The sequence below is a fragment of the Callithrix jacchus genome, chromosome 2, assembly GCF_049354715.1.
Source record: "Callithrix jacchus isolate 240 chromosome 2, calJac240_pri, whole genome shotgun sequence".
Classification (NCBI taxonomy): domain Eukaryota; kingdom Metazoa; phylum Chordata; class Mammalia; order Primates; family Cebidae; genus Callithrix; species Callithrix jacchus.
In genome coordinates, this window is record NC_133503.1 from 198,424,211 (window position 1) to 198,436,998 (window position 12,788).

Below are 12,788 nucleotides of genomic sequence, written 5' to 3' on the forward strand. Positions count from 1 at the left end.
AAGTTCAAGTCCTAAACCCCAGTACTTGTGACTGTAACCTTATTTGGAAACAGGGTCTTGTCATCATATTAAAATGAGGTCAATAGGGTGGTTGTAATCCAATATAATTGGTACCCCTATAAAAAGAGGAGAGGAGACACAGAAGAGACACAAAGGGAAGCCACCACATGAAGATGGAGGCAGAGATGGAGTGATGTGTCTACAAGCCAAGGAGTGCATGAGACACCAGAAGCTGGAAGAGACAGGGAAGGATTCTCTCCTAGAGTCTTCCGAGAGAACACAGCCCTGCTAGTCCCGTGATTTCAGACTTCTGCAGACTTCTGACCTCCTGAGCTGAGACAATAAAGATCTTCTATTTGTTCTAAGCCATGAAACACAACTTGGAAGAGACTTGGTTACAGCAGCCCTAGAAATGAGTACAATGTGTACCCACGGGAAAAATGACTGCTCTTTTTGAAATCAGTGACATGCCTCCAATAAACACATTCTGGAATTCCAAGCTTCCCTGTTCCTCCTGGTGAGACTGGCGGGCACCACAGCAATTATGCATAGATATCCTTGCTGTGTTGTGTTACTGAGCTGGACAGAGAGGGAGAGATACACCCATACACTTTGCCACCACATCTGGTGGTTTTCCTGGGCTCTTATTTTTGCCAAAGTGCCTCTGTATTCTCTCCATGTGGCAACCCCTAATCACAGCGATAACAGCTGTTACAAGTTCCGTGAGTTCTTCTAGAAAAGCATCCAATCTCTGGGTAGTCCTGGAAACCTCCCAATTTGCAATTAGTATCAGCATTAAGAGTGGTCTTGTGTAGACTGTTCCCTCTGACTGTATAGCAGGCTCATTCCTGCATCACTTTACAACTATGTTGTTAATTTCACCATCTTTCAGTGGGAACCATTCCAGTGGGAATCACATCCACACTAAAGGATACTGAAAGTAGCCTGCTTTCTTAAGCACAGTGCTTTATTAAGCACAGTGAACCTGCTGCAATACTTCCTGATGGCTAATGGTCATTAAGGGACTTACATATGTAGAGTCTGTATTAAAAGACACCAGGGCTGGGCACGGTGGCTTACACCTGTAATCCCAGCACTCTGGGAGGCTGAGACGGGTGGATCATGAGGTCAGGAGTTTGAAACCAGCCCGAACAACATGATGAAACCCCGTCTCTATTAAAAATATAAAAATTAGCCGGGCATGGTGGTGCGTGACTACAATCCCAGCTACTCAGGAGGCTGAGGCAGCAGAACTATTTGAACCTGGGAGGTGGAGGTTGCAGTGAGCTGAGATCACACCACTGCACTCCAACCTGGGTGAGAGAGTGAGACTCCATATCAAAAAAAAAAAAAAAAGAAAGAAAGAAAGAAACCCGAAGGTAGACTTTTGCTTCTCATTTCATTTCAAACCACCATTCCCATGGAATGGAGGGCAGCTAGAAGTGCCGGGCAGGACTTCAGGATCCAGAAGGGAGAAGGCTCAAAATCTCTCTTCTGGCAAGGGGCATGAGCAGGTCCACTGCCTGAGGCACACGCCCTGCCAATGCTACTGGCCTAGGTATAGTGGCCAAAACTAGCAGCAGCCACTGAGCCTGGCTGTGGCCTTTTCTGAGCACCATGCCCAAGGTAAGAGGACTGAGCAGACACAGCTGTGCTCCTCCCAGGAACATCCCCAGGCTATGGCTTGGGCTGGCCTCCCAACCTGCAAAATCAACATGGAACACCCAGGCTGAGCCTCACAGACACTCTATCCAGGGCCCCAGCAGTGTGAGAAAGACAACCACAGAATGGTTGGGGTTATATTAGGGGCAGAGGTGAATACATTCCAATTCAAGATGTACTTAAACGCTAAAAAGTCAATGTACACAGGGCAAGCTAAACCCAAGAAATGTGGCCAACAAATTCAATACCTGAGTGCAGTCAGTCTTGAGAAAATGACAATAAAATGACTATGAAATAAGCATGTTTGTGATCCTGGGAAATTTTGAAAAGGAGGCCAATAGTGTCCAAAACACGAAATATATGTGATATATATAATGGGTTAAAATACAAACGACAAACCTGAAGATGAAAATGTAGTCATCTGTCAATGAACATATCAAAGGAGTAGCTACAGGCTGCCGATGTCTGGACAGCAGTCTGCTAAGGGCGAGAATAGGACACTGGAGAGACAGTCACATCCCTGCCCAGAAGTTTATGTTCCAGCAGCAGACATTCAATAAACAAATCGAGGGGTGTGTCCTATAATTGAAAGTGCCACCCTAAGTGCTATGGAAACACTCAAGCAAGGTGAGCGGTGTTGCCTGATGAAGTGACAGGTACAGGTCAGGAAAAATCATTCTCAGGACATGCAACCTGTTGACAAGAACATTCCAGACAGACAAAGGCACCTTATCCTGATTAATTCATTCTATTAAAAATAGTAATGATAAAGCAAACATTGTATTTTCCGGAATCTTCCATGTTCCCATTAAGTTAAATGTCTGATGCCACTTATACTCTGTCCTTCCGCACTGCATTAGAAATCCCGGCTTAACACTGTTTACAATAGCAAAGACCTGGAATCAACCATATGCCCATCGATGATAGACTGGACAGGGAAAATGTGGCACATATACACCATGGAATATTATGCAGCCATCAGAAACGATGAGTTCGTGTCCTTTATAGGGACATGAACCTGGAGAACATCATTCTCAGCAAACTGACACAACAACAGAAAATGAAATACCTCATGTTCTCGCTCATAGGCGGGTGTTAAACAATGAGAACACATGGACACAGGGAGGGGAGCACTACACACTGGGGTCTGTTGGGGGGAATAGGGGAGGGACAGTGAGGGGGTGGGGAGTTAGGGAGAGATAGCATGGGGAGAAATGCCAGACATAGGTGAAGGGGAGGAAGGCAGCAAATCACACTGCCACGTGTGTACCTATGCAACTATCTTGCATGTTCTTCACATGTACCCCAAAACCTAAAATGCAACAAAAAAAATTTAATTTTACCATAACTATAAAAAAAAAAGAAATCCCGGCTTAAAACAATCAGACAAAATACTACATCAGAATTAGGTAAATTAAGGACATGAAAGGGCAAAAGAAAATTCTAATTATTTGCAGATGGCCATACTATATACAAATCAACTGAGAGTCTCAGATTAACTAACAGAACTCAGAAAGGCCCACTGAGACTGCAGCATCAACCTGAAAACAATAGTATTCATATATATCAACACTGACCACTTAGAAAAGGTAATTTTTAAAATTCTGTTTATGAAAAAATAAAAAGACTTTAGATACCTAAGATTAGGTCTAAGAAAAATCACTACTGATTTTATGAAGAAGAAAAAGAGTCTCCATAAAAAGTAACCTGAAATCTTGGAGAGACATGTCTGCCTTTTGATGAAAAGACTATACACAAAAAGAGCAGGTTTCTGGATGTTTTGTCAACCATCCTTTTATTAATTCTTAGGCTTTAAGTATCTTTCATAGCAAAAATTTAGAACTTCAATATAATTTAAATCGAGGACCCAAATGGACTTTTTCACTGAAGCTGACAAACTGATTCATATGGAAAAGTGAGCTGAAAATATTCTACAAGGAGGGGTACTTGGCCTTCCAGATAGTAAGTCTTCTTAAAAACCCGTATCATTAAAACAAGATGGCTTCGGTGCAAGGAGAGACCACCAGATCCAGGCAACAGACCAGCAGGATCTTAACTGTTCTCCTGCTTACAGTACCTGGGCACGTAACAGGGCAGCTAGGCTACTGGGGGAGGTAATTTTTAAAAAGGCCAGTGTTGGTGCATACCAATACTATTGTTTTTATGTTGATCCTGCAGTCTTGGCGGGCTCTCTTCTGAGTTCTGTTAGTTGGTCTGAGACTTCCAGTTGATTTGTATAGATAGTATGGTCATCTACAGATAATCAGCATTTGCTTTTTCCCTTTCATGTCTGTAATTTACCTTCTTGTTAGGTAGTATTTTGTCTAATTGTATTAGCCAAGATTTCTAATGGGGTGGGGAAGGACAGAGTGTAAGTGGCATCCAGAGCAGAGTGTGAAGGAGAGAGCGGGGAGCTGGAGGGAGAGCACGGGGAGGCCTGTGCCCAGCCCTCCAAGGGGTGCTAGTGGGAGAGTGATGAAGGAGAGATGGTGCCGCCCACCCAGTCTTGTGTCCATCAGGACAGTGTCCTCTTAGAGCCAGGAAGAACAACTTGAGTTCATTTAGTCCAGCCTCCTCCCTTTGCGCAAGAAACAGAGACACAAAGAGAATAATGGCTTGGCAGAAGTCACATGACTAGTTACCAACAGAACCCACTGGCAAGCTCATCTTGGGCTATTTCCAACTGAGGCACACCAACAGTATTCTGTCCCTTGACATGGCATTTGAGCCCGTCTGTCCATACCCTTGAAGCCCTCCTTCCTTCACCTCTACAGTAGTGCACTCTCACTGGCTCTCTTCTCCCATCACCACTTCTCTATTTCTTTCCAGATCCTGTTCCTGGCACATCCCTGATTCTCAATGTCCCTACCAACCCTGTGACAGCCCTCTCAGCTACGTAGTCACCCTCTCCTTGGAGGGCTTCAAAACTCCATGTCTTGGTTGACAAGCTCTAAGCTAGTAGCTTGTATATTTACACCTCAGCCTAGACCTGTCCCCTAGACAGCACACTGTTTATCGTGTCGTTGGACGAATATGCTGGAAGCAGCCACCCACACAGTACAGCACTATGGAAAAAAGCCGACAGTTAGATGACACTCTCCTAAGGGTATGACACCATCCACACGTAGGCATTTTCTAAGCCTGGAGCCTCAACAGGTGTAAAATGAACAAATGTGGGTTTTTCAGCAGGTATCTGAGAATCCTTTCAATAGCATGTGACCATGTGGAGGGAAAATCAATGTCACAGAAGTAGAAAGCATCTTTAAGTAGGTAAACTCTAGTAATTGAGAAGGAATTTAAGGGCAACAACTGGTCTGGGAGGATTGCAGGCACCTGGTAAGGCTTCGATCCCAGAGGGAATCTGGAGAAACAGGAAGCCTAGACAAGGCACTCTGGAAACGGAAGGACTAAGTTTTCAAAACCGTGGCTGGAGATGTAAGAAACTGAAGCTTAGCTATCCCAAACAAGCGACAGTGTGAGGCCCCAGCCAGCTCCCTGGCTGCAGCGTGATGAATCTGCTAAACTGGGGACAGAGTGACTTTGACCATGAGTCAAAGACAGCTATTTCAAAAACCTCTGTGCTCCCTGCCTGGCTTATTTCACTTCCAGTTAGACAGGAGGAATAAGCTTTACTGATCTATTGCACAACGTGCTGATCCTAATTAATAATAATGTATATTTCAAAATTGCTTAAAGAGTAGATTGTAAAGCTTCTCACCAAAAGTATATATGTAAGTGACATGTTGCATATGATAATTAGTTTGATTTAATCTTATATTAAACATATATGTATCGAATCATACATACACATATATATATTTATACACACATACATCTATACATATACACATACATACAGATATAAATACATATTTATTATACCCCATAATATGTACAATTATAATTTGTCAATTAAAAATAAATAAATTTTAAATATATAACTTTTTAAAAAACAGACTCTGTTATCAGTTATAGGACTCCTCTCTATAGTTTAAGGCCAAATTGTTTACAGAACTAAGTATATCATAATAAAGGAAGGACAAAAAATGTTTTCACACCTTACCTGGTCCCAGGGAGAGACAGTGTCTCCGAAACACATGAAGAGGTAACCCATGGCAACGAGGCATATCCATATCACCAACGAGAAGAGGCGCAGCAGCTTCTTAAACACAGACTCGATGCAGACCAGGATGAATATCGCAAAGAAAATCGCCAGGGCAGTTGGAACTGTTATTAAAAATGCCACATGGTCTTCAACTTCCTGAGGAGAGAAAAAAATAGATGGAAAAGTTACCATTTGGAGATATCACTGCGATACCAATGATTTATGTTGTTAAAATGTTACCAACACTTATCAATGTCAGAATATATTGAGTTTAAGAAATTGTTTTGAAAGTAGAACGGTTTGGACTGGGCCCGGTGGTGCATGCCTGCAATCCCAGCACTTTGGGGGCTCCCGGCAGGCAGATCACAAGGTCAAGAGATCGAGAACATCCTGGCCAACATGGTGAGACCCCATCTCTACTAAAAATATAAAAATTAGCTGAGCATGTTGGCACATGGCTGTAAACCCAGCTGCTTGGGAGGCTGATGCAGGAGAATCATTTGAACCGAGGAGGTGGAGGTTGCAGTGAGCTGAGGTCGTGCCACTGCCCTCCAGCCTGGGTGACAGAGCAAGACTACATCTCTAAAATAAAAAATAATAAAGTAGAACAGTTTGAATATTTAAAATTTAACTCTCATAACAAACATGTTTTTCTAAATAGATAATCTAATGTTGGATATTTAAAATAGGAAAACCAGTATAAATGCAGAAATGGATTTTATTCAGAAGTGAGTGTAAGAACACAGTAATGCCCCAGGAAAAATAAGACAACCAACGTTCCTCCCTAACTCAGAGGACCAGAAACACCCTGGCCTTAGAAAACTATCTTCCAAATGGATTTTAAATGTTTTATTTAATAAACTTTTTTAAAAAAATTATCTCAGTCTTTAAAGTGATGAGCTTTTATTTGACTGCATAGCAATTAGTGTTTTGGCAGAATCACAGGTTAATAGAAAAGGGTCAGAAAGTGCTGAATACGGAAAGTGAGGGTGCTGTGTTTGTTATTTCTCTCTCAAGAGAGGTGGGGGAAGTAAAATAACAAACAGAGCAAAAAGAAACAAACAAGCCAAAAGAAAATGGGCATTTATCATTCTCTTCTTACAATGCATTTCCTTACATTTATTTTGGCACACGAAGTTTTTTTCTATTTATCTCTTTCTTACCACATGAAAAAGACCCACTATTTCAATTCTACAGAAGTTCAGCTCCACGTAAAGACATGACATTTCATTTGATTACACAAGCATGGGCTCAGGCTTTAGCTTCTGCAAAACATGGTGCAGGACGCTTACTACGGACAGCTTTTACTATAGAACGGAACACAATGTATGGTCTCTAATCCTCACCCGGACACCTTTTTTAGTTACAGAAACATCCATAGACACTTCTATTTAAAAAACCCACAAGGCTGGGACCATGTCTAGACTTACAAAGGGGCTGTCTGTGTGGTGACCCCTATTCTTTACAGGTGGGTACAGGGTTCACTCCACCCGTGGGCAGCTCTACCTTCACACTGGAAATGGCTCCATGCAGACACCAAGCAAGGAAGCACAGGGAGATGGGGAAACAGAGCAGACCAGCCAAAAATCCACACGGAGTCCTAGTTCCCAAGGAGGGGAAAGAGCCACCATCCAAGCCCCCTTAACTTACGTTATTTCTTTTTCTCTCTCACAATTACGTATGTTAAATGATGCCTGGGAAAGATGCAAGAGGAATAACAAGAGTGGTAAATGCTAGTAAGTGCTACTTGTGCTAAGCAGGTTTGCATATATTAACCTCCCTAACCTTTACAACCACCATCCTGGTGTGGGGGTTGGGGGGCACTAGTGTTAGTTCTATTTTACAGTTGAGGAAACTGAGGTATGGTGAAGGACTGCCATGGATTGTCCAGCTGATGGGTGAGACAGGCCTCCAGCCTGGGGATCCCCTATGGGTCTGTGGTCCAGGAGCTGACAGTGAGCTCAGCTGAATGGGGCCAGTTCTTGCCGTGACCAAAAGAATGTGTTTCCAGAACTGGCAGAAAACAAGTGGATCAAATGAGATGTTCTTATTCTCTCCCTCCATTGCTATTTTTATCCATGATTAAGTGCCTAAGTTATTACTCTTACCCTCAGACACAGTTTACAATTACTGCAAAAGGGTATTAGGTGCCTGCCAGGCTGCAAGCACTCCCTGGCACTCAGACACCACGAACGAATGGACACGTGGAACATGACAGTGTGTCATCTGAGGACATCAAATCTGAGATTATGATCACTACACACATGGAGCCATGAACAGTGATTGAATTTAAACCTCCCCAAATGAACCTCACTGAGCTGTGGACAGAAAACTAACCGGTAAATAATCAGGGAGCCTGTGTCCTAGTATGACTTGTTCTTCCCAGTCATTTCATTACCCCAGCAGGGGAGAGACAATTATTGATTTCACTGGCTCTTCGTTCCCCAGAAAGACTGAAAAACTGTGCAAAAATATGATGACTATAAAGTGGAAATTAGTAACGAAAGGAACAGAAGATGGTGATACAATCCTTCCAGGAAGCAGAGGACAAATGGAAGGACCTATAAGAGCTCTTCCATACATCTCTTTTAAAGGATCTCTGTCAACAAGACAGAGACCCAGTGTCTTCTCTTTCTGGGTAAAGCATGTAAGTCTTAATTTTGATTTGGTTCTAAATTTTAAACTCTGTGTTCTCTTTCTCTTTTTAAACATCACATCCCTGAGATGTGACTTGTCGGGGCTGCAGGTGACTTCTCCATCATTAGTCACACTGCATAAGGTGTCTGGATCCTACCACCCCCTCAGAGTCCTGCAAAAATGTTTAAATTTCTTTCAAAATCAGAGCAGCCAAGAAAGCACAAACTTTTAGAGTCAAAGATTACATATATCTTTGTGACAAGGCAGTTGCAAACTATAAAGAGGACTTTGCCTTCTGAAGTCCTAATCTAGGTGGCGATCCTCAGTGGCTGGTGATGTGTCTGCCCTCACTAGGTGGCAGAAGTTAGCAGGTGGGTTCTGCTCACCAGAGGAGGAATGTCGGCCTCAAGCCATACACCCCCACCACGGAGGGTGAGCCAGAGGCCCAGACGGACAATGGCTTGAGACAGTCAGCTGCTGCTCATGAGGCCTGTGACCCTAACCTTTGCAAAACCTGTGCCAGTGAAAAACAAGACTCTTCAAGGAAGAGAACAGCCACCAGTTTATTCTGTATCTGCCTTTTGAACGCTAACTCTGAAGGAGTTTTAAGAACCTTGCAATCCAGTCTATTATCAATGGGCATTTGGGTTGATTCCAGGTCTTTGCTATTGTAAACAGTGCTGCAATGAACATTCGTGTACATGTGTCCTTATAGTAGAACGATTTATAGTCTTTTGGATATATACCCAGTAATGGGATTGCTGGGTCAAATGGAATTTCTATTTCTAAGGCCTTGAGGAATCGCCACACTGTCTTCCACAATGGTTGAACTAATTTACACTCCCACCAACAGTGTAAAAGTGTTCCTTTTTCTCCACATCATCTCCAGCATCTGTTGTCTCCAGATTTTTTAATGATCGCCATTCTAACTGGCGTGAGATGGTATCTCAATGTGGTTTTGATTTGCATCTCTCTGATGACCAGTGACGATGAGCATTTTTTCATATGATTGTTGACCTCATATATGTCTTCTTTCTTGGAAAAATGTGGCACATATACACCATGGAATATTATGCAGCAATCAGAAATGATGAGTTCGTGTCGTTTGTAGGGACATGGATGAATCTGGAGAACATCATCCTCAGCAAACTGACACAAGAACAGAAAATGAAACACCACATATTCTCACTCATAGGTGGGTGATGAAAAATGAGAACACATGGACACAGAAAGGGGAGTACTAAACACTGGGGTCTATTGGGGGGAAAAGGGGAGGGCCAGTGGGAGGGGGAGGTGGGGAGGGATAGCCTGGGGAGAAATGCCAAATGTGGGTGAAGGGGAGAAGAAAAGCAAAGCACACTGCCATGTTTGTGTGTACCTACGCAACTGTCTTGCATGCTCTGCTCATGTACCCCAAAACCTATAATCCAATAAAAAATTAAAAAAAAAAAAAAAAAGAACCTTGCATGAGGGTGTCGTGGGAAGAACAGAAGCGTATTCACTAGAGGATGTGCGCACTTACAGGCCATGGTCTTCCCTGCCTTGCTGCCTGCATCATGGGTTTTTTTAAGTCCATGGAATAAAGAGATGCCCGGAGACCTAGGATGACAGCTCCTCCTCTCTCCCAAGCCGCTCCCAACAGACAGAGAGAGGAAGGAAGCAGAAAAGTACACCCAGGGCCATGTTCTTCTGATTGAGTTGTTTTCAAACATTAGAATATAAAATAAAGAGACTAGTCTAAAATAAGCAAACTAAATCATTAAAACCATCATCAATCTCATTAAATATTCCTACTTATCCTAACCCCTCCTCCCTTTGTGGATAAAAATACCTTATAATGCAAACTAAATAAAAATGTACTAAAATCCTTTCAATATTACTGAAAAGGCACTAAAATGCCTTTTAAAAGGTACTTTTAAAACATAAAATAAAAGTTCCCATATATTGTACACTGAATGCAATGTACTAAAATGCATTTAAAGCAGGAGATTTCTGTTGTGGAATCATCCACTGTGATAATAATGGGTTCCTACCACTCTAAGAGTTTTATCCGTTCATTTTCCATGCATTTTCTGATCATTTCCGATGGATTCTAATTGCTAGGCCTATTAAATACCCATCACTTTTATTTCTTATGTGACAACTCTTTTGTTTCTTAGATGTTTTTCTAAGCAGTAACAGCTTATCTGTATTTTCTTTCTTTTCAACATACTTTCTCTCTCTTTTTTTGTTAAACAGTTCTATTTTGTATGTAGGTGATAAAGGACAGTCTAATGTAAAATATTGCCTATTTAATTTTTTTAAAATAGTATTTTAGTGAAATGCTTTGAAGTCAGCAAGACCAAAGGTAGAAACCGATTTCCATCACCTCCTGCTGTTACTGTCAGTGGGAGAAGCTGAACGTCCCTCAGCGACTTCCTCACATGCCGTCATCCAGACTTGGTGTGGCTTCTGGGTGTTTAGAATGTCACAGGTGCACCACAAATGACAGTAATTATTAGGAAAAATGAAATCCACCTTTAGCTCCGATGAACATTTGACTACAGATGAATGTGTAAAGATAGATTCATAGTTTTTCATGTATATATATATATATATATATATATACGTATATATACATATATATATATACACAAAATTTTTATTCTTATCTACATACATAGTCATACTCCATTTTACTATGAGGTGTGAAAGGAATGAATAGGCAATTATAATCATTTTAAACACCTGTAAAACTAATAAAATACCCTTACATTGTATAAAGCAAAAATTTACAGAAGTAAATTAATCTACTAAGAGCAGACAATTTCAGTCCTCCATCTTGCTATTGATAGGCCAAGCAAATAAAAAAGCAAAGATGTAGAAGATTCGAACATAAAAATTAGTGATCTTGACCTGATTGACAAATACAGAAGTCCACGCACAACTATTAGATGGAACAATAGTCTTCTGAAGTGCATGGAATATTTATAAAAGTCATGTGTCAGGGAAACTGCAAAGATTTCAAAGAAGGGGTATCACACAGACCCATGTTCTTTGATCAAACCATAATTTATCTTAAAAGTTTATAGCACACCCATCTCATGCCAATTAGAATGGCGATCATTAAAAAATCTGGAGACAACAGATGATGGAGAGGATGTGGAGAAATAGGAACACTTTTACACTGTTGGTGGGAGTGTAAATTAGTTCAACCATTGTGGAAGACAGTGTGGTGATTCCTCAAGGACCTAGAAATAGAAATTCCATTTGACCCAGCAATCCCATTACTGGTATATACCCAAAGGACTATAAATCCCTCTATTATAAAGACACATGCACATATATCTTCACTGTGGCACTGTTTACAATAGCAAAGACCTGGAATCAACCCAAATGCCCATCAGTGATAGACTGGACAAAGAAAATGTGGCACATATACACCATGGAATACTATGCAGCCATAAAAAACGGTAAGTTAGTGTCCTTTGTAGAGACATGGATGAATCTAGAAACCATCATTCTCAGCAAATTGACACAAGAACAGAACACCAAACATCACGTTTTCACTCATAGGTGGGTGATGAACGATGAGAACACTTGGGCACAGGGAAGAGAACAACACTCACTGGGCTAGGTGGGGGGTGGAGGGGAGGCGAGGGGAGGGACAGTGGGGATGGGGGCAGGGGGGATGGGGAGGGATAACACCGGGAGAAATGCCTGATGTAGGTGAGGGGGGTGGGCAGAGGGATGGAGACAGCAAACCACTATGGCATGTGTGTACCTACGCAACAATCCTGCAGGATGCTGGATGTGCACATGTACACCAGAGCCCAAATTTTAAAAAAAGTTATCACATATATGATAGAACGCACAATTCTGAATAACCTTTGAATGAAAAATAAAACATAATACAAATTTTATTTTAGGTTCAGGGGTAATTGTGCAGGTTTGTTACAGAGGGCACTTGCATCATGGGGGTTTGTTGAACAGATTATTTCATCACCCGGGTATTAAGCCTTGTGCCCATTAGTTATTTTTCCTGATCCTCTCCCTCCTCCAACCATCCACCATCCTCCAATAGGCCTCAGTGTGTGTTGTTTCCCTCTATGGGTCCATGTGTTCTCATAATTTAGTTCCCACTTACAACTGAGAACATGCAGTATTTGGTTTTCTGTTCCTGCATTAGTTTGCTAAGGATAATGGCCTCCAGATCCATCCATGTCCCTGCAACAGACATGATCTTTTTGTTTTTATGGCTGCATAGTAGTCCATGTTATTGTATATGTACCACATTTTCTTTATCCAGTCTTTCACTGATGGGCATTTAGGTTGATTCCATGTCTCTGCTCTTGCGAATGCTGCTGCAATGAATATTCACATACATGTGTCTTTATAACAGAAC

General features: G+C 41.8%; 1 protein-coding gene across 1 annotated transcript in view; it reads right to left on the bottom strand.

Annotated features, from left to right (window-relative positions):
* Positions 1 to 12,788, bottom strand: part of ADCY2 (adenylate cyclase 2) — a 456,478-nt gene that overhangs the window by 431,774 nt on the left and 11,916 nt on the right. The window contains exon 2 of the mRNA XM_002745132.6: positions 5,726 to 5,923. Coding sequence (XP_002745178.3) covers positions 5,726 to 5,923 — 198 coding nt within the window. The remainder of the gene's footprint in view (positions 1 to 5,725; positions 5,924 to 12,788) is intronic.